This window comes from Drosophila innubila (assembly GCF_004354385.1).
Source record: "Drosophila innubila isolate TH190305 chromosome 2L unlocalized genomic scaffold, UK_Dinn_1.0 4_B_2L, whole genome shotgun sequence".
Taxonomy (NCBI): Eukaryota; Metazoa; Arthropoda; class Insecta; order Diptera; family Drosophilidae; genus Drosophila; species Drosophila innubila.
In genome coordinates, this window is record NW_022995372.1 from 16,112,808 (window position 1) to 16,137,928 (window position 25,121).

General features: G+C 31.9%; 5 protein-coding genes across 16 annotated transcripts; 3 read left to right on the top strand and 2 right to left on the bottom strand.

Annotated features, from left to right (window-relative positions):
- Positions 1 to 1,185: 1,185 nt before the first annotated feature.
- LOC117780069 (cyclin-dependent kinase 1) lies at positions 1,186 to 2,913 on the top strand. Its single transcript, XM_034616459.1, has 3 exons — positions 1,186 to 1,412; positions 1,488 to 1,991; positions 2,593 to 2,913. Exons 1-3 carry the CDS (start codon positions 1,264 to 1,266, stop codon positions 2,834 to 2,836), a joined length of 897 nt encoding a protein of 298 aa, XP_034472350.1. The 5' UTR covers positions 1,186 to 1,263; the 3' UTR covers positions 2,837 to 2,913.
- A 718-nt stretch (positions 2,914 to 3,631) lies between these two features.
- On the top strand, positions 3,632 to 6,191 carry LOC117780888 (nicalin-1). Its single transcript, XM_034617573.1, has 6 exons — positions 3,632 to 3,891; positions 3,964 to 4,042; positions 4,434 to 4,902; positions 4,977 to 5,162; positions 5,225 to 5,653; positions 5,718 to 6,191. Exons 1-6 carry the CDS (start codon positions 3,732 to 3,734, stop codon positions 6,069 to 6,071), a joined length of 1,677 nt encoding a protein of 558 aa, XP_034473464.1. The 5' UTR covers positions 3,632 to 3,731; the 3' UTR covers positions 6,072 to 6,191.
- A 70-nt stretch (positions 6,192 to 6,261) lies between these two features.
- Positions 6,262 to 8,938, bottom strand: LOC117780889 (mitochondrial basic amino acids transporter). Of its 3 annotated transcripts, none has more exons than XM_034617574.1 (5): positions 8,851 to 8,938; positions 7,997 to 8,102; positions 7,708 to 7,796; positions 6,978 to 7,439; positions 6,262 to 6,917 (listed from the first exon to the last, which is right to left on the bottom strand). In XM_034617574.1, exons 3-5 carry the CDS (start codon positions 7,739 to 7,741, stop codon positions 6,307 to 6,309), a joined length of 1,107 nt encoding a protein of 368 aa, XP_034473465.1. In that variant the 5' UTR covers positions 7,742 to 7,796; positions 7,997 to 8,102; positions 8,851 to 8,938; the 3' UTR covers positions 6,262 to 6,306. The 3 variants fall into 3 exon arrangements, with proteins under 3 accessions (XP_034473465.1, XP_034473468.1, XP_034473466.1); XM_034617577.1 differs by having other exon boundaries at positions 7,708 to 7,812; XM_034617575.1 differs by lacking the exon at positions 8,851 to 8,938 and adding an exon at positions 8,211 to 8,253.
- Positions 8,939 to 9,853: 915 nt separating this feature from the next.
- LOC117779606 (lysine-specific demethylase 6A) lies at positions 9,854 to 15,878 on the top strand. Of its 4 annotated transcripts, none has more exons than XM_034615845.1 (15): positions 9,854 to 9,961; positions 10,019 to 10,368; positions 10,595 to 10,703; positions 11,896 to 12,071; positions 12,170 to 12,298; positions 12,360 to 12,585; positions 12,643 to 12,823; positions 12,889 to 13,155; positions 13,304 to 13,390; positions 13,454 to 14,368; positions 14,435 to 14,559; positions 14,629 to 15,048; positions 15,113 to 15,322; positions 15,393 to 15,519; positions 15,578 to 15,878. In XM_034615845.1, exons 1-15 carry the CDS (start codon positions 9,912 to 9,914, stop codon positions 15,770 to 15,772), a joined length of 3,567 nt encoding a protein of 1,188 aa, XP_034471736.1. In that variant the 5' UTR covers positions 9,854 to 9,911; the 3' UTR covers positions 15,773 to 15,878. The 4 variants fall into 4 exon arrangements, with proteins under 4 accessions (XP_034471736.1, XP_034471737.1, XP_034471735.1 ...); XM_034615846.1 differs by having other exon boundaries at positions 13,466 to 14,368; XM_034615844.1 differs by having other exon boundaries at positions 13,304 to 14,368.
- On the bottom strand, positions 15,875 to 24,270 carry LOC117779607 (phosphatidylinositol 3,4,5-trisphosphate 3-phosphatase and dual-specificity protein phosphatase PTEN). 7 transcript variants are annotated; one of them, XR_004617025.1, is made up of 13 exons: positions 23,982 to 24,269; positions 22,767 to 23,037; positions 22,529 to 22,701; positions 22,320 to 22,464; positions 22,070 to 22,254; positions 21,892 to 21,999; positions 21,650 to 21,815; positions 21,484 to 21,584; positions 20,792 to 21,040; positions 20,345 to 20,711; positions 18,787 to 18,852; positions 18,638 to 18,721; positions 17,790 to 17,951 (listed from the first exon to the last, which is right to left on the bottom strand). XR_004617025.1 is itself a non-coding variant. In XM_034615848.1 (12 exons), exons 2-11 carry the CDS (start codon positions 22,975 to 22,977, stop codon positions 18,669 to 18,671), a joined length of 1,758 nt encoding a protein of 585 aa, XP_034471739.1. In that variant the 5' UTR covers positions 22,978 to 23,037; positions 23,982 to 24,270; the 3' UTR covers positions 17,790 to 17,951; positions 18,638 to 18,668. The 7 variants fall into 7 exon arrangements, 6 of the variants coding, with proteins under 6 accessions (XP_034471742.1, XP_034471743.1, XP_034471741.1 ...); XM_034615848.1 differs by lacking the exon at positions 18,787 to 18,852 and having other exon boundaries at positions 23,982 to 24,270; XM_034615849.1 differs by lacking the exon at positions 18,787 to 18,852 and having other exon boundaries at positions 24,157 to 24,259.
- Positions 24,271 to 25,121: the final 851 nt, after the last annotated feature.

A 25,121-nucleotide genomic window follows, 5' to 3' on the forward strand; every position in this document is an offset into this window, starting at 1 on the left:
GATAATATTATCAGTTAAAAATTATTCATATACCCAACAAAATAAAATGAACGTAAATCTTGGTTTATGATTATAGCACGCAGTAAAGTCTTTGCGGAAATGTTCAAGCATCCAATGAAGGAAAATACAGAGAATTGTGTTGCCATCCCCGATTTTACATTCGCGGTTATCACGGAGCTGGTACGATACATGTACACTGAGAAAGTACACAAGTTGGATGAACTAAGTGTAGATCTACTGGCGGCAGCTGACAAGTACGAGCTTGACATTCTAAAGGCGATGTGTGCGAAGACCCTGGCGAAAACCTATCAATCGAAACGGCACCTAAAGTACTAAAGGCAGCCGATCTATACAATATTAAAGATCTGAAATACAGGACAATTAAATTTATTCGATATAATGTTCACGAAGTAACTGAGATGTCATACTGGAAAAGTCTAATTACAGATAGCAATCTGATATTAGAAACTTTGATCGAACCAAATATCCGTGAACTAGAAATAAATGATGTTACGAGCATACCGAGTAAACAAGAAATTGTTGAATAATCCAGCATAAATATAATCAAATATATATTAAGATATATTTTACTAAATAGTATACAAACAGCATAATATTGGTAGATAAGCATATAGAAATGCGTTTTCTTAAAGTAAAGTGCAGTGCAGACTAATTTATAGGATTTGTAGGGCTTAGCAGTAGATCTAGGTACTCACCACTGAAAAATACTGTTCGCTGGGTCTAAAATCCATAAAAAAAAAAAAGGCGAAACGTTAAGCTGCTACGATTCTCACCAAACATATCCAACAGTGTTGTGAGATATGGTGCGGGTGTTTTTCGAAACTGTAGGCAACAGCTGATATTTCTCTGACTGTATGGCTAGGTACTCACATCGTAAAAATTCCAACAATTTGTCCCCTCATAAAACATGTATAAATACTTATTGGAGAATCTTTTCCCCTTACTTCATATTATAAGAAAGTCTACATATCACGGACAGTTAGTCAGCTGCGTGTCAACAAAAAATCTTTTACAAATATAAGTAAAAATGTTTTTTATAGAACTTATATGAATCGACACAAATGTATTGTACATATATAATAAATATTTATTTTGGTTCCATTCCACTGTTCCAAGAACGATGCTTGTTTATGACATTTTTTTAATAAATGGTGTCATCGAGTAAATGTATAAAAAAAATCTAGTCTGGCAACTTTGGTGGCATTCGCGGCATTTTATTTTGTGAAATTAACTTGGGGCATCATGCAGGATTTCGAAAAAATTGAGAAAATTGGGGAGGGCACCTATGGAGTTGTCTACAAGGGCCGTAATCGTGTTACCGGGCAGATTGTTGCCATGAAAAAAATAAGATTGGAAGCAGATGATGAAGGAGTGCCTTCCACTGCTATAAGGTATGTGCATACATATGAGGTTTAATTTCAAAGTGATAATTTTAGCTAAAACGCAAACATTTATTTGTAATGTAGAGAAATTTCGTTGCTAAAAGAACTAAAGCATCCAAATATAGTGTGCTTAGAAGATGTGCTTATGGAAGAGAGTCGGATATATTTAATATTCGAATTTTTATCAATGGATCTTAAAAAATATATGGATTCGCTGCCACCTGAGAAGCAGCTCGATAGTCAACTGGTGAAAAGCTATTTGTACCAGATAACTAACGCCATTTTATTTTGTCATCGTCGACGAGTACTACACCGCGATCTAAAACCCCAGAATCTACTAATTGACAAAAATGGCGTCATTAAAGTTGCTGATTTTGGACTTGGAAGATCTTTTGGTATACCAGTAAGGATATATACCCATGAAATTGTGACTCTATGGTACCGGGCTCCCGAAGTGTTACTGGGATCTCCAAGATACTCTTGCCCAGTTGATATCTGGTCTATTGGATGTATTTTTGCAGAAATGGCCACCAGGAAACCACTATTTCAAGGCGATTCCGAAATAGACCAGTTATTTCGAATGTTCAGGTAAGCGTTGAGATTAATTTACCTTTTTTTTTTTCAAAATTTTTGCGTGCAATAATATAAATGTCAAGTCGTTTAAAAAAGAGTAGAAGATGTCGCTAGATATGTGCGAAACAAAAACGATTTATTTTGAACATATGGTAATATTGGCCTTTATTCATATGAGCGTATTAATCGAATATTTGTATGCCTTAACAAATATATTTTAAAATCTGCATAACGGACAGTTTGTACTTAAATAGATCAATCATATTTTTGGTAAAAGTCTGTTAGCCTGGGCCAACTCCAAATCAAAAATAAACCCCCAAATAGACAGATTTATTATGAATTTAGCCAAGAAAATTAGTGTTGGCAAACGGACCATACCAGTGACAAGTTGCACAAAGTAACAAGAAAAATAGGCAATTTTGTATGAACACTTCAAACATTAAAAAAAGAAAACTAGTTGAGTCCCCCCAAATCAATTTTTTCGGCAAAATTCATGATAAATTGCCCTCAATTCGAGTTTTTTTTTTGTGGAGTTGGCCCAGGCTAAAAGACTTACCATTTATTTATCAATAAAATGTTAATATTTTTTTACGTTGACTTTATTATGATTTTTCAGAATTCTTAAAACACCAACCGAAGATATATGGCCGGGTGTAACCTCGCTTCCAGATTATAAAAATACATTTCCTTGCTGGTCAACAAATCAGTTGACCAACCAGCTCAAAAATCTTGACAAGAATGGTGTGGATCTTATTCAAAAGATGCTTATCTATGATCCAGTACATAGAATTTCCGCCAAGGATATTTTGCAACATGAATATTTTGATGGCTATAAATATAATGTGGCTACATCAGAGTAACTACATTTATTAACATAAGTATGAAGATATAAATTAAATACTTTAAAATTAAAAACAAACATTTTGTATCAGTAAAACCAGTTGAATTATTTGTTTAAAATGCACGGATTCTATGCGACCCCGTCACAGAAATCACTCCAAGATTGGGCAGAGCGAAATGAAAAGTGGCATAGTTTGACGCTGTCAAATTTATTGTGACCAACGCAACACCGAAAAGTAACCAAAAGTTGAGTGGTCACATTTTAGCGTCAACTGTCCTTTTTTTTTTACAAAGAAATCAGAGTAAACCAATTTTTATTTTTTTTTACATGGAATTTAAGCCCAGCGAACGGTTTTTTCAGTGGTGAGTACCTAGCATCAGAATTTCTGATCAAGACAGGTGTTAAACTATTTTTAAAAATAAATACATATTTTTAAATAAAAATATTTTTTCAAAACAGTTACTTGACTAAGGGTATGCCTGAAACAGATTTAGATTAGATTTTGATTTTGAAAACTGACAGCTGCTGCATACAAAATGGGCATTGTGGACATACAAAATAATGAAAATCCGGCCACACTAACGAGACCATCTCTGAGGCATAATTCGTTTAAATTCATTGCATTAACAACGTATAAAAACTATTGTATTTATTAAGTTTAATTTGGAATTTTAAGATTGGTTGAAGATATAAATGGAACATCTATTTACAAAATATATTTTTACACATGCTGAACTTCCATTTTCATAGTATTCCAATTCCACGTTCCAAAATGAACAGAAGTATACTCACGTTTTTATGTGGCGCATTGTCGGCAAACAAGTTAAATATCATCGATTTATCGATTTTCTGCTAGTTAAATAAGGAACTCATTTTTTTTTCAATTAAAAAATTACCGTACGATAAAATAAGAAATGTTAAATGAAGTTGATAGTTTCGCAGACATCTTTCGGGGTGGACTGCCTTATTGCCTCCTTGTAGCTTTGCCAATATTAATACTCTGTTCCCCGAGCATGGCCAGCGATTTTCAGGTCATGTCTATGACAAAATTTGATGTCAACGGTGAACAATTCGGTACATTTGTGAATATTACTTATAGTTTGAGCAAATTTTCATTAATACTTTATCATATTAAACATTATATAGGTAGTCGATCCTCTGCAATATCGCTAGAAGCAAAGTCCCTCTATACTTGGAGTACGGGACGTCATTGTGTTCTTGCAAGGTAAGCATACCATTAATTAACAATTCAGATACGAGTGCTAGACTAGGAGATACCCTGTACATCCGCATAACTATTGATTACCACAAGATGTCAATTTAACTTCAATACATGTAGCTAATTACAAACTTAATTTTGATGGTTCTTAAGTTCGTTAAACACAGGTTTTATTAAAATCGTTATCTAATCACTACGCATAAACTAATAAAGATACTGATTTTCTATGCAACGCATAGAAAAGAAAATATTACTACAAATACAGGGTATATAATGTTTCGTGTTAAATGCAAATGTGTAGAAGGAAATGGAACCCCTATAGAGTTAGTTAATTTATTATTATCGAGCCTGCATATACATAACATAAAATAAATTATAAATTTAAATCTTTTTATAGGCTTCTTGATATTTCTGTTAACGATTTGAACAAGATTCGGCAAAAGGCAGGAGGACTTATAATTATGTTGCCGAAAGATGTCTCAGCTTTAAACGATGAAGTAAAAGAACATGTTTTAATGTTGGAGCAACAGATGCTGGCACAATCTATTCCAGTGCCAGTTTATTTTGCTGCCTTCAACCAAAAGTTGGAAGAGATTCTGAAAGATGTTACCCACACAGCTATTGATAATAATATTGAAAACAAAACTGCATTTGGACAAATGCTATTATTAGTTTCGGCAAATGGATATCATGTAACAGTGGATGGTCAGAATAGTGCCGCGAATAAAAACAGCAAAATACCTGTTATTCAGGGAGAATTTGTGCCAAATCAATTTGTCTCTAAACATATGGATAACTCCGGAGAGGGTAATAGTTTACCTCTTATTTTGATAACAGCGAGTCTTAAGACTTTTGGAATTATCAATGTAAGTGGAAACTTTAGAAATTTACAAATTCAACTTGAAGTAGAAATTGTTTAACTATCGTTGTATTCTTATAGGACTATCCCCTAAATGCTGATTCAGCTGTCGCCATGGCGCTTATAGAGGTATTCAGTAAATTACACTCAATGATCAGCATGTCGCCAAAATATCGATTGGGTTTCCTGCTATCTGACTCTGGATTGTTACTCAACTTTCAGGGATCGAAAAAATGGCTAGAAATTGATGAGAATAGTGTTTTACAGGTAGTTACAAAATTGAAAATAAATTTCTATTAACATTATTTTAATTTTATATATTTCTGCAGAATGTGGAATTTGTTTTATGTCTGGATACGATAACCCAAAGCTTAGCATATAATCAACCGAATGCTCTATACATGCATGTGTCGAAGCCACCCAAGGAGAAAACTTCAATAAGTCATTTCTTCAAAATACTCAAAGCTGTCTCTACTCATCATGGTGGTAACCTAACAGTTGAAGGCGTTCATAAGAAAATCAACTTGGCCGACTCAAAATTATCGTGGGAGCATGAGCGTTTCAGCATGAAACGATATCCCGCCTTTACATTGTCGTCAGTGAAAAATCCTGGAAGTCCTCTAAGAACTACTATGTTCAAGGATGACGAATCCCAAATCATGGCACAACTGATTACTTCGGTGAAAATAATTGCAGAGTCACTTGCTTGTTATATGTATAAAGTTGACCCACTATCAGATGTTTTTGATGGCCATGTTGTAAGTTAAATTTGATATTTTCCTGAATATAACCTGTTGATTTGTATATTTATCTTGATTTCAGGCTATAAATGAAGATAATATTTCACCATATCTTGGTCTGAAATCGATCTTGCAGAATAACGATATTAAGGACGGATTTGAAAAGTATCTGAAAAATGTGAAAATCATTTATGATAAACCTGATGTACGCGAACCTGATTTCATGTTCTACAATGGCATAGATGCCAAGTTAAATGTTTATAGAGTCAAACCAGCTATATTTGATCTATTTCTTACTTTTATTATCACTATTTATCTATCAACTATATATTTCGCAATTCAATTCTTTCCCCGTTTCTACGATCTTATATCGACGAAATCGAATTTATCCATGCGTTGCTTTAATGGAAATTCACAGAACACAAAACGAAAATAAATTAATAATGAGATACTAAAACAATTTTTACAAAGAAAAATAGAAAGAAATGTTAAATTTATAAAAAAGTCTTGTCGCGTTGAGGTCCAATATTATTGTCAAATAAATATTTTACCTTATTAATATTACTTGAAATATTCTTGGGACTAAGTTGGGGCAAAGATATTTTAAAAACAAAGATATTTAAAAGTGTTATGGAAATATATTACAATTTTATTTCAAGTATGTACAAGAATTATGATCGCTTAGAATCATTATTACTTAACTGTGAACCTTGGATTTTACTAGACTTACTATCATAAATGTGGTCACAATGGTAATAATCACCAACAGTGTCATTCAATCTTTCATATTGAGATTCTCGCAATAATGGTGACTCCGCTACATTATTTGAAATTAATTTGCGCACCAATTTATCGTCTGATTCGATGTCGTTTTCTAAATAAGCTGGACTCCAGTTTTCCAAATTCACAATGTTTAACGATTGATTTGAATTGACAACCACATCTAATCCATTTCGCTTACAAAAATCTAATGTCCACGAAACAACGAAAAAACAAGCCGCATTCATTGGAAACGCGCGAATTAACGTTGAATTCAATCCACGAAAGAAGAAATAGAGTCCCTCCCTTTCATAACTTTTTACAGCGCAATCGATAAATCCATTATATTTGGAATTTTTTCCAAGAGCATCCGCTTGCAAATGCGTTTTGATGACATCCATGGGATAACAGGCTAACCAAGAAGCAATTCCAGCTAAACCTCCTGAAACAAGCGTGTAAGGAACGCTCGGCCTTTCCTTAAGTTGCATTAAAAATTCGTAGGAAACAAAGTAACTAGAGAAACCTGTAAAATTACAAATTGTTCGTGAATATGTGTAGTTAAGCTTGTGCTTGTGTTCCTTACCTGGAATATCTCGAAGAACTGTTGCTGTAAATCCTCGAAAACAGCCTCGAATACCTTCCGTTCGATGTATATATAACAGACAATCGATGGGTCCTTTAAACTTATGTGAACTATCGATTTGTGTCGACAGTTGGAGTCGTGTTTTTGCCAACTCCATTGGTGAACAAATGACACTCTGTGCAATACCTCCAGCAGCCCCAGCCCAAAAGTGAGAAATCAATGAGTTTGGATTATCTGATAAGCGCTGGATATTTCCATAAACACCAAAGACAATTGCGTTTACTAAACCAATTCCCATCATTGGGCTGGTAATTCCACGATATAATCCACGAATATTATCTGATAATAATATGGATTTCAAGCAATGAAATGTTCCTCGATATTTCGGGTTCTTCGGATCATCAGTTTGCAAGTGGACTTTTACCGTGTCGAAAGGATGACCAACAAGTACTCCCGCGGCACCTACAAAAAGTACATTTTTTAACAACGGGAATATTAGTACGGTTTGCAAACGTTTTTCGCGTTTGAAATCCGCATAGCTCTTGTTAACGAAGATTTGGTTCTCTTGGAGTGCCTCGAAGGACAACTATAAATATCGCCATTTAATTAGCTTTTGATCATTACAATTAAGATATTTTACGAGTAACCTCGTAAGTTCAAATATTAAAAAAATTATTGCTTAAAAATAATTAATCAAGTTAAAGCTAAAAATATTCTATTAATAAATTACCTCCAAAAAGACCAGCAATAAAGTCCAGCAGCATTTTTGGTTACTTTTTTCCCTGCAATGTGGTCCTCGAGGAAGTGTATGGTTGGACACTGCAAATGATTCACACTGAATTATGAATTTATCATTTATTGGTTTAAATACAATCTACACTTAAAACTACCTAAATGCGCAACTTTTAGCGATTATTTAAAATAAAGCAAAGCATTAACGTAAACGCCGACTTTTTTTTTTCAATATTGAATTGAAGATTTCAGTATAGAGCTAGCTTTTCTTTTAATAAAGATCTTACCAAATATTATATTGTCTTTCGCATCGAGAACCCGTTTCTGACAATGTGCTTCAATGTCATGTTGTGTTTCTCGCAGGAACTAACAACAGTTTATGGTTGCTTCTTCCTAAAATTATACCAATTTATTTAGTATTATTTACAATAATTTTAAATTAATTAACTTCTAATAACTTTCCACCTAGGTGAATGAAATACAAAATTCGACCATTCTTACTTATGACTAAATGATCATTTAAAATTTTTCCGTTGTTCTACCACATTTATGGTATATGTTTTAAGTGTAATAATTGAGGTTTATTTTAAAATATGATCAGAAAAATCCGGTTACTAAGTTTTCTTATTTTTACACTTATTTTTCCTCTACACACAAGAATCTGAATTCATTGAGACAGGTGATGAATGGCATACACCCCCAACTGTAAGAGCTAAAAGGCTGATATTTTTACAGTGGTTTCGTTTTAATGCGTAGGCTCGGACTAAGATTACTTGTTAGGAATTCCATCCGGGAAATGGGTCAAAATCGGGTTAATCGCGATCTCACTTAATGCGTCGCGACGTTGTTGTTGTTTCTAAAGTTGTTATGCCCTGAGCCCATTGAAAATGGGCAAAAAAGGGTATAATGTGTTTTTTGAATTAATTTTTGTTGCTAATGCTCGTGTTACCATTGTTGTTGTGCGAATTTATGAAATTTATATATTGTGACAGTTTCAAATATGTAATTACATTCCTACATTTACAACGGGGCGAGCTAAAGAGACTCAAAAAATAGCCATGAATTTTCATAAAATTTGAAAAATAATGTAAGCTTCTTTTATAACTTATACAAACTACAGTTTTCACTTGTTAAATTTCACCTTTAAGCTTCGAAATAAAATCATGCAATTTGTTAAAACGCGGAATATGTTTGACAAAATGCAATAGAACTGTCAATTGAACCTCAAAACCGTACTTTTGTCGCTTAATTGAAGAGCGACTGAGCCGTTATCAGTTGAGACAACTTGACATTAACGTAAGCTAAGACCATGATTAGAAAGAGCAATAGGGGTCATTTGCTTGATTTCTTGTGTGAAGCCTAGAACCTGTAAGTACTTTTTTTTTGCTTAAAAATTCCTCTATTTTTAATACCCTGTGCCAACTTTTGCTTGTCTGCCCGTAAAAACGACCAGATTTCAAGGATGGTAAGAGCTAAAAGTATTAAATTAGCTTTGTAGACTCCTTATATATGCAGGCAGATTAAGTTTATTTCAAAATTGGGTTACGTCCCCTGCTAGGTTATCTAAGGGAATGTGCAGGGTATCTCGTAGCGTGTCCTCAATCATTTAATCAATCTACTGATTTGAATGTTCAGTTGAATAGCTTCTACTATTAAGAGCGAAACAGAATGTATAATCCGTTTCATTCTGTTTGTTGATATTCAAACAAGTTCACTTCCTGAAAGCAATTACCAATTATACTTATATACATTTGTATATTCTATATAATTTTAAAATTCTCATGCCCGCTTCTCATTTTATTTCAATTTAAAAATGAGCTGTACTAGTTTTGAGTATTGGATCCGGAATATATAAATAATTGGCTTTCATAGGACTTAAGCAAGTTCCAACTCAGAGAGAAATCCAGAAATATTAATACATATTCTGAAACTGTACCAAATAATTTTTCTAAAATATAATATTAATAAAAATAAGTGCTAAAAATAATGAAGCACAGATTAGAAAAGTTCTTATAAGTTACTAAACATTTTATTTAATAATTTAATTTTCGTTGAAGAATCCAAAATTGTAACCGAACTATCGGCGATAGTTGCATATAAACATCGCTATTCTGGTGCAAAACCAACGCTATCGATAGTGCTATCGATGGTCTACCATCTCTGCGCCACTAAAAATTTTTGGCAACAAACAATAATATCAAAATGATACAATATTCTCTTGAAGATCTTCAAACAATATTGCAGCTAGACAGGTAATGCATACATTTATTACATATTATGATCTAAGATTAAAAACATCTGTATTTTAGCCGATATTATGGCTTCCTCGATTTGTCAGATCCTAAAAATTCTGAACTTAAGGAGCTCATTCAGCGAACGATTACTGCGTTGCAAGATGAAGTAGCCCATTCTTACTCCATGAATATAATTAAACAACATGATGGAAAACTTGTACCTACAAAAAGTGACCAACCGATAAGCGATGGCGAGCATATAAAGGAAAATTCTTGTAATACACAGTACCAAAGTAAAGATTTCAAATGGGGAATGTCAAATGAGACTTCGTCCAACAAATCAGTGGCGGAGATTGACGAAGTTGATGTGAACACGTATTGTAAGCTTGGCCACTTACATCTGCTTATGTATGAGCATTCTGAAGGTATGCATTTCTTAAATGGAATTATTTACAATTTATCAAAATATCAACATGTGTATGTACGAATGGAGTGTGCCACATACCATGTTTATACGACAGCTTAAGTCTGTTTAAATGCAGTCGATTTGACTTGCACCGCATTTATTACAACTTCATCGAAGCTTGCAGTTAAAATTAATCCTTTCTGGCATAAAATTCGGATTTTTAAAATATTTTTATTATCTTACAGCTTTATCTGCATATCAGAAATATATGCGCTTATGTGAAAAATATTGGGAAGACCATGCGTTCCTATACGGCATAGGTATCGTTTATTTTGAGTTTCGCTGTTTTAAATGGTAAGTCCCTTAATTTGAATTAGCTGAGAACTTTAAATTGTATTAGATGTATGTAGTTATTTACATAATTACTTAATGTAAGCAAGTGTATTGTTGATCAATATAAGTTATGGCTATCTGGTTACGCAATGGTAGGTCCCAAAGTCTATATTATCAGCGATAAACTACATTGCTTTCAGTCAAAATAATCATTTTGCATAAGTGAAAAGGTTCGAATTTCCTTTAAACATAGATTTTGTGTAATATATTTAATTTGAATATATATATAACAAATAATATTGTCCATTGCGGGTATGTTTTCTTTTATTGTAATTTTCAATTTTTTATTTGATAAATTTTGAAATATGATTTTTTTTAATTTAAAAATTTTGTCACAAAGGTATTCGATGTTCCATTTTCAATGCATTCCTGCTTGCGTCACGCACATTTGTCTAAATATTCCTTAAATGCAAAAACTTATCGTTTGTAATGTATCGATATATTTATTGATTTTATTCCATCCCTACTTAGTAAATTAAACAAGGAACTTGTAAATGTGTATTGACTGAGTGAATTTTTTAAATAAATACAAATAAAACACTGCCAACTGATGAATGGGACATCTGCTTAATTCTAGTACAAACTAAATTTTAACTTAACAATTAAAACACCAGAAATAAGTAAGATTGAGCGAATGCGATACTTTATACCGTTTATTGTTGATTGTGCTCTATTCTTGTTTATTCTCTTACATATATAGGTTAACATTGTTTTATTTATGTAAAAATTAGTAATAAAAAAAATAAAGTCTCCAATAGTATATTAACTATACGCAAGTCTTAATACTGATAAATAGTTAAAGTGAAGTGATGTCTACATAACTGTAAACAAGCCTTACATGTATTCTGAAAATATTTCAATGTGTATATCAACTGCATTACATGTATTACAAATGAACTGCATACAGAAACATTTCCGATCGTCATAATACAACACACAATTCCATGCTAACCCTTTCACCACTAAAGACATTTGAATATATATATATATATATATATATATACATACTTTAAATGTGATGTCAAAATCTTGTACATGTTATGTACATACATACACATGTGCATTCTACATCAGAACCTTGACTAACTCAATATATCCATGCATTGGAGTTTAAATGCAGTGCTTATCAGTATATAATTAAAATCCATTTCAGGTCAATAAAATCTCTTCAGGAACTTTTATACTTGAACCCGCATTTTACATGTGCAAATGAAGCCCATTTACGTCTAGGACTGATGCTAAAAGCTAATGGCGAATTTCGCACTGCCCTTAAACACTTGCAGTTAGCGCTGATTGATACATCGCCATCCACGTTTACGGATCTACAAGGTATACTATACATTTAAATTTTTAATTTGTGTTTCATCTCATAAAAAATCATCAGAGGTAAATATATTAACTTAATTTTTTTACTCTTTGGTTTACAGTGAAATTTCAAATAGCTCATCTCTATGAAGTACAGAATAAGCATAAAGCCGCAAAAGAATCATATGAATTTATATTAAATAACAAAAATGTATCGTTGGATCTAAAAGCAGATATATACAGACAACTAGGTGAGATCATAGTATCCTAGGGGAGAGACTTATATTAATATAATACTTGTGGTATTTTCAGGATGGATGTATCATTGTGTCGAATGCCTAGGCGAAAAAAAGGAACGTGAATCGAATGCATTGCTTTTTTTACAAAAATCAATCGAAGCCGACCCAAAGTGTGGACAATCATTATATTTACTAGGAAGATGTTACGCAGGAGTTAATAAGGTTCATGATGCATTTTTAGCCTATCGAAACTCGGTTGAAAAAAGTGAAGGGAATGCTGATACGTGGTGCTCAATTGGGTAGGATTATTTAATCACATGTTCTTGTACTTAACTAACAATTGTTACTATATTTAGTGTATTGTACCAGCAACAAAATCAGCCAACGGATGCACTTCAAGCTTATATATGCGCAGTTCAGTTGGATAAAGAACACAGATCGGCGTGGACGAATCTAGGTATTCTATACGAAAGTTGCGGACAGTTAAGAGATGCGTACGCATGTTATTCGAATGCCATTAAACGTATATCGAACAAGGTATTTTAGTTTCGTTTAGAGTCTTATTATTATTATACCTTAAACCGTTTATTTGTAATTATTAGAAAATAGGCAATGGTCAGGAAGGAAATAAAGCAGTTTTTTCAAAGAGCAGCACAAATGGATTGACAAAAGGCTTAGCACAACGAGTAAAATTTCTGGAATCCCAGCTTAGCCAAGCACCACTGCCCAGTATAACTTCGAAGCGAAGGCAGCTTTGTTCTATTGAAGAAGCTTGGAACCTTCCAATATCATTAGAAATTAATTCACGTCAACAACAGCAAAGCGTTCAAATGCAGCAAAGACAGTTTGGAAAGAATCCATCTGTACAGGTAAATTACTTTGATTACAATTTATTATTTAAAGTAAATAAGCTTAAATATTTAAGCTTATAATTGATTCTCTTTGAAGTGTATCAAATATTGCAAAGAAAAAACATTGTTATGCTGTTTTTTTTTTTTGTTTGTTTTTTATAATTAGGGACCTCCTCCACCGTACCCTCACAGTCACGGGAGTCAGAGTAACCCATTACCCGCTAAAAGGTCGAAGGACGATGGTGAATATTCGGTAAAGAATCGAACGGATCATACAACACAGAATTTGTCTCAACAGCAAATGAATACATTACAGTTTTTACAACAGAATCAAAAGAACTTGAACGAACAGCAGGATAAGCTTTTGCACCAACTTTCTGCACAAAATCGACAAGCTCTTAAAAACAGCTCATCTCCAGGGCCAACATCAAGTACATCGACAAGCGAAACTATATCAGATAGAACCAATTTCGGTTCTGAAATAATATCAAGTGATAATATTAAGGAGGATACTGATGCCAATGATTTAGCACGCATTGTGTCAACAGTGACTGATCAAAAATTAAAGATTCGCTGTCAAAATATATCAACGAAATTATCTGAAGATCAAGGACTTAATAATTATGATGGTACAAATGTCTCAATTAAGTATGAGAGTTTAACAAACTGCAATGATGATACTCAGAATAATTTTAAAGATCAAAAGCCCAAAGTCGAATATGATAATGACCAGGAATCATTGCCAACATTTAATATACAAATGGATTCAAAGCAATTATTGTCTGCTGTTAAACTGTTACCAGTGGATGAGCCACCAATTAACTTTACAATTACCGCAAAGAATGCACCCCCACCTGCTCCACCGGATTGCCCGCCCCAAAGGCTCACGCGAGAGCAACTCTTACCGCCCACTCCCTCCGTGCACTTGGAGAATAAAAAGAATGCGTTCAGTCCACAGTTGCAAGAATTCTGTCTAAAGCATCCTATTGCAGTAGTACGAGGGTTGGCTGGTGCTCTAAAGCTAGACTTGGGTCTATTTTCAACGAAAACATTGGTTGAGGCAAATCCAGACCATAGTGTGGAAGTCAGAACTCAAGTAAATCAATCGCCCGATGAAAACTGGGATGTATCTCAAGCAAAACGAGTTTGGGCTTGTATATCACATCGATCTCATACAACCATAGCAAAATATGCACAGTATCAGGCATCAAGCTTTCAAGATAGCCTTAAGGTAAATATAATGAATAAAACTTAATATTAAATTAAACAGTCAATACATACGACAATTTTGTTACAGGATGAAGGCGATAAAGGCTCTGCCGGCTCCCAAGTCATGTCGGATTCAGATTCTAAAGATTCTGTTTCAAATTCAAATATTAATTTAAAACGTAAAAGACAAAAGAATGGCAGTAAAATGCTAAGGTATAGCATTTATATTTGATTTTTAATGATTCCGTATGATTTAATGTATTTAATTATAATTTTTTATAGATTTGGAACTAATGTGGATTTATCTGATGAACGAAAGTGGAAACCTCAACTAAGCGAATTACAGAAGCTGCCAGCCTTCGCTAGAGTTATCTCAGCTGCCAATATGTTGTCTCACGTAGGCCATGTCATTTTAGGAATGAACACCGTGCAATTATATATGAAGGTGCCAGGAAGTCGAACACCTGGACATCAAGAGAATAACAACTTTTGCTCAATTAACATTAATATTGGACCAGGCGATTGTGAATGGTTCGCTGTCCCCGATGCCTATTGGGGTGGCATCCACAATCTATGTGAAAAGAACAGCATAAGCTACTTACATGGATCATGGTGGCCGGTCTTGGAAGACTTGTATAAAGAGAATATACCAGTTTACCGATTCATCCAAAAGCCAGGTGATCTAGTTTGGGTGAACGCTGGGTAAGTTTTAATTAATACATAAATGTTTGTATATGTCTGTAATTGTTTTATTTGTTCATTTCAGTTGTGTTCATTGGGTGCAGTCTGTAGGATGGTGCAATAATATTGCATGGAATGTTGGACCACTAACAGCTCGTCAGTATTCCCTTGCCATTGAGCGATATGAATGGAATAAGCTGCAAAGTTTTAAAAGCATAGTTCCCATGATACATCTAAGCTGGAACTTGGCAAGAAATATCAAAGTTTCAGATGTAAAACTTTTCGAGCTAATAAAGTAAGAATAAAATTAGCACGATTTCAACGAATTGAACTTTTTATATAAATGTGTATTATCTTCTTTTCAGAATGTGCTTGTTGCAGTCATTAAAGAATGTTTTCCATCTACAAGAATATGTGAAATCCAAAGGAGTCGAAGTACGTTTCAATGGCCGTGGAAAAAACGAGGCTTCCCACTATTGTGGGCAATGTGAAGTAAGTTTACTGATTTCACACGCATTACAGTCAAATATATATTCACTATATTTCTTAGGTTGAAGTTTTCAACGTATTGTTCATAAGGGAACAGGAGAAAAGGCATGTGGTCCATTGTCTACCATGTGCACTGAAGCTATCACCATCATTGCAAGGAATTGTGTGTCTAGAGGAGTACCGTTTGTCAGAGCTGCAACAAGTGTACGATTCATTTACATTATATAGAACGCAAGGACTAGGACAAGCACATTAATTATACACATTATAACTGAAATTATATTTTAATACCATTTATTATATTGTACGTTTTTTAAAAATACCGAAGAGGAATTATTAAATTAAGACAGGTCTCAGAACAATTTAAAAATATTATTTTTATTCGTTATTTCGAAATTTACAGCTTTAAAAACTGTGTAAGTGTGGAGATTCGTCAAGATAAAGAGTTGTTTCAAAGGAAATTTTCGGATATTCTAAGATCCTGGGTCCTTAAAATTTCTACGACTGTTGTCAACTTTCGGCAATGCGATTAAGACGTGACATCTTTTGAAAACAGGCCTCCGTTTTCGCTGGATCTGAACATAATTTGAAATGACCATTTTCAACTAAGCAACAGGCAGTTCACATTAATATAGAAATATTCTTTACAATTTTTAAACGTACTTAATTAAGTCTTATTAATTCTATATAATTGTATTTACAAATTTCGACAACTATAAATTAATTTGCTGTAGATCGCCATCTATAGTAGATTTTTTCCACATCTTTAGAGGTATTCTGAATCATCTGAAATAATACAATAAATATAGTACATTATATTAATGTCAAATTTTGTAAGCAATAAATGATTACAACTACATTTTTAAGGAACAGCGATTTTTGTCGTTTCAACAGTAAATAAAATTAAATGTTCGTAAAAGCCATCTTATTTTAGTTATAAATTTTGTGACACAAAATATAAAAGAGCAGATTTTGTATAACAAATTACTATGTATTTTATTATTCTTAGTTAAGGTCGTAGAGTACACATTAATATAGAATTTTTCTTTATATTATTTAAACCTACTTAATTAAGTAATATAAAATCTATGTATTTACAAATTCGGATGCATTTATGAAAAATGAGAGCAACTATAAATTATATTTCTGTAGATCTCCAATTATTGTAGGTCGTTCACACTTCATTAGAGGTATGTTGATTCACCTGAAATAATATGATAACATTTCCAATATATTATTTATAATTTTACAAAAGATTTAATAATCACACTGTTCGGGACTGTTTTTTTATATTTTAAATTACGGTGTGTAAAAGACTATTGCTGCATTTATTAATTTTAGTTCCTACATAAATACTCTATAAATTTGCCGATTAGAGCTGCGAATCAATTAACGAATTTATCAATAGCACAAATTGATATTAATTCTTATAGCTTAGCTATAGAGAAGGGGACCGATATTAAAAACACTATAGTTAAAATGTTTTCGACTACAAATACCCTGTTCCCAGTTTTGAGATACTCTAACACATATGTACGTATGTATCTTAACACAATAAAACACTTTCACAGACATTCAAGATATAGACATAGAAGATATAAACTACAATCGTTAGATAATTTACAATTATTGGACATTAAACAATAATTGTTAGTTTCTAATCCTATACATGAAGTATGACAGCTATTCGATAATAATTCAGATCAGATTACAATCTGATATTAATTATATTTTGCCTAACGACGATGAACTATAATAATCGCTGGTTAATTTAAAATTTTGCGTATAATCATTTATTTTGTTCGAAAACAAAATCGTTTCATTCAAAAATTTGTTTTGACCAAGTCTTCCTTTGGTAGCTGTACGAGAAATAATCAAATCTGGTTGGTTTCGACAAATATATTGCCTGAAATGAAAAGAATATGGTCCAAGTATCATCAAAAAAGGTTCAAAACAATTAAATAAAACAAAAACGATCTTTTGATTAAGAAAAACCAAATAGCTAAATTTAAGTGTGTTTATAATAAATGATCTAATTAAGACACAAAAGTACTACAAGCCAACAAAATGCAGAATGCCGTCGATAATTGAATATGAAAAAATTTTAGGCAACCCCCAAAAGGAAATGCGTACTAAATTTTTTCCCAGATACATCTTAAAATATCATAATAGCAATAAGAGAACATTGAATCAATTATTTATTCACTTTTAGATCAATCGAAAATTCGTTATTTCATATTGTTTTCTTATTTTTCAATAATGACAGAAAGCTAGCGATATTGATTTTTACGTTTATTCAATGTTTATAATAATTGGACTTAAAAACAAGAATGGTTCACATTAAAAATAACAATGTGGCACACAAAAAGTGTGGAGTGCTGTGTTTTCACATCCTATTATGGTAGATTCTTTTTAATATCACCCAGGACATATATCTGAAATTAGATGTAGAAATTTAGCATTAGAATTGAAACAATTATGAATGGTCTGGTCAAAAATTGTTGACTGAAACTTTACTATGTCAAGTAATCCAAATAACTGATACTTTTATATTAACGTTCCTTCTTCTTTAATAAGATTCAAATAAGTGTTGAAATATCACATGCTTAATTATTATGTAAAATGATAGTATTAAGATAATATAATAATATAAATATTAAAGTCAGGGACCGTAAAATTTTTTTTTTTTTTTAATAAAAACAATAAACCAACGTCTTATTTTCCTAGAAAAAAAAAGATTTGCACCAAAATCTTAATTGTTTTACAATATCTGCATTTCCGCCATCAACAAAAATAAAAATACAAAAAATGATTATCAAACATATAATTTACGACTTCTGTGCTTGACTTTCACCAATATTATTGTATATCCTTGTTTTTAAAACTAAGATGTGCTTTCTAACTTTAAGAATTTTGTGTTCTCGAATGAATTGAATGAATTGGCATTTCTTTAAAAACCTAAATTTTGCAACATTTATACGAGAAACAACGTCTGTTATTCCAGAATGTTTCTTATTTTCTTCTTCTATCATTATTTTATTGATTTTCTTGAAAATGTTTTGAAACCAATTAAAAAACAAATATTGCAGATTTGACAACACAAAGACCAGAAGAAACTTACCCTATTGGCTGGGATCTATTTCTTGTCGCTGTCATTTACGGATATAAATAACATTAGTTTTACAACCTCCTGAGGATTCAGTTCCTGAAAATAATAAATATTAATACTAATTATTTTGCCATCACGATTTATTACTGACAAACACTCACAATATCGGGTGCTAATTCCATACTCTTGTCGGTTTCACTGTTCTTCATTTATATTTGCCTGTAAAACTGAAAATGGAATTTTTCCCTCGACAAATTCTTTAATTGCTGAATATGTCGCCGAATTAGAGTGCGCGAAAGAAGGATTCGAGTACTATTCATTTGCAAAAAACTTCTCGAAGTGACTGTAAATTCGAAATAGATTTTTGCAATGTAAGGATCAACAACCACGTCGAAATATTAACTAAATGAGATTCAAATTCAAACTAATAAAAAAAAAATAAGTTGCAATAATAAATAAGTATCCAATGTTGTATGAGCTTACATTTTATATAAGAAAGTAAAAAGCAGTTAAACAACAAAAATTTCTCCAAAATAGGCAGCATATTTGTACAAAACCACGAAACCACGCACCCGCCAACCAATTTAACAAAATAAATATCGTTTTCTCATTCATTTCATTCATGATTCTACATAACTTTTGTTCAGAAGAGCAAATTTAAAATTCAATCGATCTGTCATCGATAGTTTCAATTGGTTTTTTTTAAATATAATTCGACCTGAATACGACAAATGATTTCGTAGCAAAGCAAAATAGAAGTAGCACTGAGTACGAAGTATGTGTATTTAATATTTATGTATATCATTGCATTATACAGTATATATCGGAAAAACAAAAATGGTTTGACTTTAACATTTTAGAATTTTTTTAAAATAATTTTAAGAACAATCTGACATAAACACATATGCGCCGCCCGGAGTTTTCCGAAAACAAACAAAAGCTTGTCGTTTAAGAAAGCTTCGGTTCCAGAGTTATGGGAAATCAAATGTTTTATGATAATGATGAAAGCAATATGAATCTGATGTTAATAAAATGTTGCCGAACTTTTTTGTTTTATGTTTCAAAATAAATATATCTTTATAAACAAGCATTAATTTATATTTCTTTTATAAACAATCTACGTCAACTTAAGTTTTGAAATATTTTTTAAATTAGTATTGTGACATATTTGTATTGTAGAATTTATTAATTTTAGGCTTATAAAGCTTGCAGAGAATATTACAATTTGATCAGGAAATATTAAACTCATTGAAAAAGGCGAAATCAATCCCATAAAGAATACATAATTAAGGACTTAGAATGAGCTGAGACATGTTTGTTTCTTACATATATATATATACATATCGATAAGCTGCATCTGGTAGTATCGGACGCAGAAGTACATACCATATATAAATCGGATATCTGTAACACATAAGTATATGACCAATCTGAAAATACCATTTAATGGACATTTTCATTCTTATTCTAATTAAGTGAGTTTTTCTTCGTTTTGATATCTACCCTTAAACAAATAGTTTTCTAATAAGTACATCGTTTATAATTTAAATTGTCAAATTACTTTTACGGTTTAAGATTTATTTGCACCAATTTTGAATCTATAAATTTGTTTATAGTTCACTATGCAATTCGGACTTGTAAAAGAGCTTACAGGTATTTAAAAGTGAGAATGGGGAACACTAAAGAGTAATGGTGCTATGAGATTAACAATTGACTCACCGGATTCCCAATCTTCATTGCCTTCTTCACTACCCTGGTTAAAATCTGGAGGCATTCGCTTACAATTAATGTATGACTCTTGTTCGAAGATCTTATCAGATCCAGCAATAGGCTTAGGAATATTGCAACGATCGAATATGCGTTGACTATCTGATGAGTTCTCATACATTATACTTGAATCATTTTGCCACTCTATTGAACCCGATTGTGTAACGGACGGTTGGTTTAAAATATGCTGCTTTTTGATGTCCTTGCTTGATGAGGTATTATTAGCGCTTAATGAGGAGGATTTTAATGAAGACTGTTTGCGTTTCGATGGCATCGCAGAAGTTTTTGAGATGGTTGATTTTTCACATTGATTTTTAGTCTAGAAAGAATGCATTAAATAATATTCTAAAATATGCTTTTGATTTTTTTTTTTGCGGGTTTTAATATGATCGCACTTACAATTTTTCCATTTTGTTCCAATTGATGAGATTTAGTTGCACTTCTTTCATCACTGGTGTGAAATGGACCATTACGTTCAAAAAAACTACTTGAGGACGGAGAGTTTAAATCAGAGCCCTCACTGTTAAGATTCCTATCATTGTCACCAGGAAAATTATCCGAGTTTCGTTTATTGCTCCATTTATTTTTTACTGAGGGTTCAGTGTGTATACAGTCGGAACGTTTTTCTTTTTCAAATACAATAGAGATCTAGAATTAAAAACCAAATGTAATTTAAAAGAAATTCTCAGTAAATAATGTGCATTATGTATTATATCAACGAAAAAATAAATTTTGAAAATTGACGAAAATTATTGTTGGCAAAAAGTAAACTAGAAAAATTATAGTTTATTATTTTTATTATTATTTGTATTAAGAGTTGAGCAAAACAACTAATAAAGAACTTTTCTCTTAAAATAAAGTTAAGATCATGAAGGCTCTTTCTTTCTTTCTTTCTAGCGAAACATTTTGTATAGTAAAACATTTTTAAGCAGGGAAATTAATAGAAGAAAACGTCTTTCTCAAGCAACAACAGCAGACAAAATTAAGCAGAATTCAAAGTGGCGTTGTTTGTTTATTCTAATTGATAGACGGCCTTAGTGTTGAGCGATATTTGCGACCTCTGATTATCACATAAGCGTGTGTTAACTTACCTTAAAATCCTCGGAAAACGACTTGTGATCTTTATCTTTATGTGCACCATCAATTTCGGACTTATTTAAAGTGTACATAAATTTTCCATCGTTTTCGCAATCTGAAAAATATATAAAAGTATACATAAATTTATGATAATATATTGAGATAGATAGTTTAACATACCAGCATTACCATACACAAAGAATGTATTTAACCAAAAATGGCAAATTATCTTCTTTGATGACTTTTGTGCAAGTTCAACTTTAATATCACCAGAAACTGTTAATGGTGAGTTACTAATATCCAATATTGAAGATTTCTGGAAATCTATTTTCCACGTTTTCAGTCGCTAGATAAGGATACAAAAAAAAATGTTTAGTCAAAATATATTTTTCAAAAGGAAGACTTTGATAACATGTACATACTTGCGCTTTAGTCTTTTCTGCTGCAGAGTCCTGCATATCAGAAATCGAGCATTGCACTGTGCCAAGATTATTTAAGAAGCTTGCCTCAGCAAATCGAATTTCACAGACCTACAAAAAAATATAAATCATGAGATTTTATCAAAAGTATACAGTATATGTTTAAAAATTTGATACTTACGTAAAGACTTATAACTTTGTACCGAACATCTGGGATTAAATTTGAATAATACTGAACATATCTACGTTGAGATGGAATTGTAACCCCTTTTCGATCTTTCGTACGCTTTTCATCATACCAAGCCAGTGCTTCATCTGCTGTTCTCTTGAATCGACAATGAACCAAATATGCGCATATCATGGTACCTGGGAAATATTACAAATCGAATGAGTATCAATTAAATGTGAGTTAATATTCAATTAACTCTTACCGGTTCTTCCTTTTCCAGCTTTGCAATGCACGGCCACGACATTTAACAGGTCGGCATTAAGCCAAGACTCAACATCATGACAAAAACGTTGTATTAACTCAATTGTGGGAGGGTTATGGTCTTCAAACGGATAAATTGCAACTCTCTAGATATATTCAAATTGATGCTTATTATTAAGTAAGTTATTAAGTCTTCTTAAGAATTCTTACCCCATGAAATTTACTGCTGTCGTAGCTGCGTTCTAGACACAAATTATATATTTTGTAATGATCACCGTGATTCTCATCTAAAAACTTTAACACGTCGTCCAATCGATTTCTGTAAATGCCTTCGATTTTATCCGGGGCGGGATATCCCATTGCGATAATATTAGAGCAAATATCTGAAAGCATAAAAATATACAATATATTAATTCTTGAATATATTTATTAATTTATTTCAGCATACAGGTCAGATCCAAATCATATCCTTTCTCCTTATAACGTATACGTTTCTTGCTCACTGCATTGCGTATGGCATTGGACATAATGGAAATTGTGTTTGCCATATTAGTCTCCCAAGAGTTGTAGGTTGTAGGTTGTCTTTTATGAATTATATTTATTTGCTTAATATAACTATTTATTTTGATTTCCGTCTCATCATTTATATGTTCCTTCATATCATAATTTTTCTCATAAACGTTCTTGAATAAACCATTTTTAGTGTGAACCTTTTACACCTGCAAAAGATAAAAAAAAGTTATGAATGTAATTACATCAACTGAATATAATAATAATTAAACAAAATTTCGTCAATAAAATCATCTAAATTGAATTTAGTTTTATTCTATGAGTTAATTCAAGAAACTTCTTTAATGTAAATTTCTAATTACAAATTTTATAATTTATAAATAAAATATAATAAATCATTTATTTGTTAATTATTATTTATAATATATGTTTTATCCGCTTGGTTTTATAGTGCCAAATACTATTGAACAAGTTTTGACTTATTGACAAATAAATTACACTCGTATAGACATAGATATACATATGTACATACACTTCATGTAAATATGTATGTTTGAACGTGCAGGCATGCATTTTGTACCTAAACATGCATATGTATATGCATAATTGTATATATTCGCATATGTAACTATATGTATGTTAACATATGTATGTAATTCATTTGTTATTTATCGTGAACGATGTTAACTTAATCAAAAATAAGTATGAATGTTTCATAAATATGCATTTGCATATGTATGCGTGTAGTTATTTATGCACCGTCCCATACAACGTACATATGCATTCACAAATGTAAATTATTAAGTATGAACGAGTTATATTTCTTAAATGCATGCATATGTATTTATGAACATATACATACAATGTAAGTATGTACATATGTATGTATGAAGGTGTCAGCAATCATCACAATAATAAGCACTGAGTCTCGATTCTGTATCTTAGGTGAAACAATTTTAATAAACTTCGACACAGGTTCGCACTTATTGAAATTGAAGTACGCAAATATATAGATGGATAATAAATATTTCATTTGTATGTTAGAGAAAAAGACCATTTGCTAAACTTTTCCATACGTGCATGTGAGCTAATATACATTTGTAGTACATACATACATACACGCATATGTAAGTAAATTGATGTATGTACATACATGTAACACACTCCAACGCCACTATTTCGCCTTTGCAAGTTTTTAAACACATTTAGTTTCAGTTGTATTTATATATTTAGGCTTATTCCTTTACAAATATTGAATTTCGAAATAATGTCTTTAACATTTTCGCTAAAGCGTTTTACGTTTTTTCGTAAATCTTTCACATACATACATATATCACTTATTAATCACAAATAATGTTGTTTAACACAATTCCCATATGATGGCTTTCGCTCATAAAATAAAATAAAAAAACCTAAACAATATTTCATGCACTTTTAGTGATATTTTCTAGTGTATCTGCCAATAATAATTTCTAACGTGAGATATACAGGGTGATTCGGGCTTCTCTTGAAATTGATTATGGTGATACAGAAAATTATCGATACATTTCAAAGATTGCATTAGATGTGGCACATTAAATAAATAATATAGAACGCACTTTTAAAATACTATAAAAAATATATAAATTTATTTATTTATTCAATACTATAAATACGATACTCGATATCGAGCGCAATAGCAAATGCTTTGAACAGCAATCGCGCAACAATATTTTTCTGTGAGATATCGGCGTAGCATCATGATGGACTTGTAAACTGCGAAATCAAGTTATATCGCATTCGACACCATAGGCTGAAGTCCTTGCCACTCAAACTGAAACTGCGAAAGCATTTTTACGATTTTCTACATCCGAAGTAAAACACTGATTTGTATATATTCAAAAAGGATTGCATCAGGAAATAATGTTTTTTTTTGTGTGTGAATTAGCAAAATGTCATGGCAGTATTGATGTTGCAAACCCAATAATGTACCCAGTATTTCTAAGTATTTTCTGTTGACGTGTGCCAAGCTTAGTACTCAGATAAACTAAAATTGTGATGATAGAAAGTGTGGCCAATGGCCATGCAACACCGAAAAGTAACAAAATGTTGGGTTGGCCCATATGTTGTGTCAGCTGTCGATTGCTTAAATATTAAATACAACATATAGATATTTAGAGGAGAAGCAAGCAGAAAGGAGATGATAATCTTAAAATTAGTGCAATACAATTTAGAAGCCAAAATTGTTTTTGTCAACGCATAATGCGGGATGTTGTCGCATATCAGAAATCTATTTTCAATATGACAATTAAGT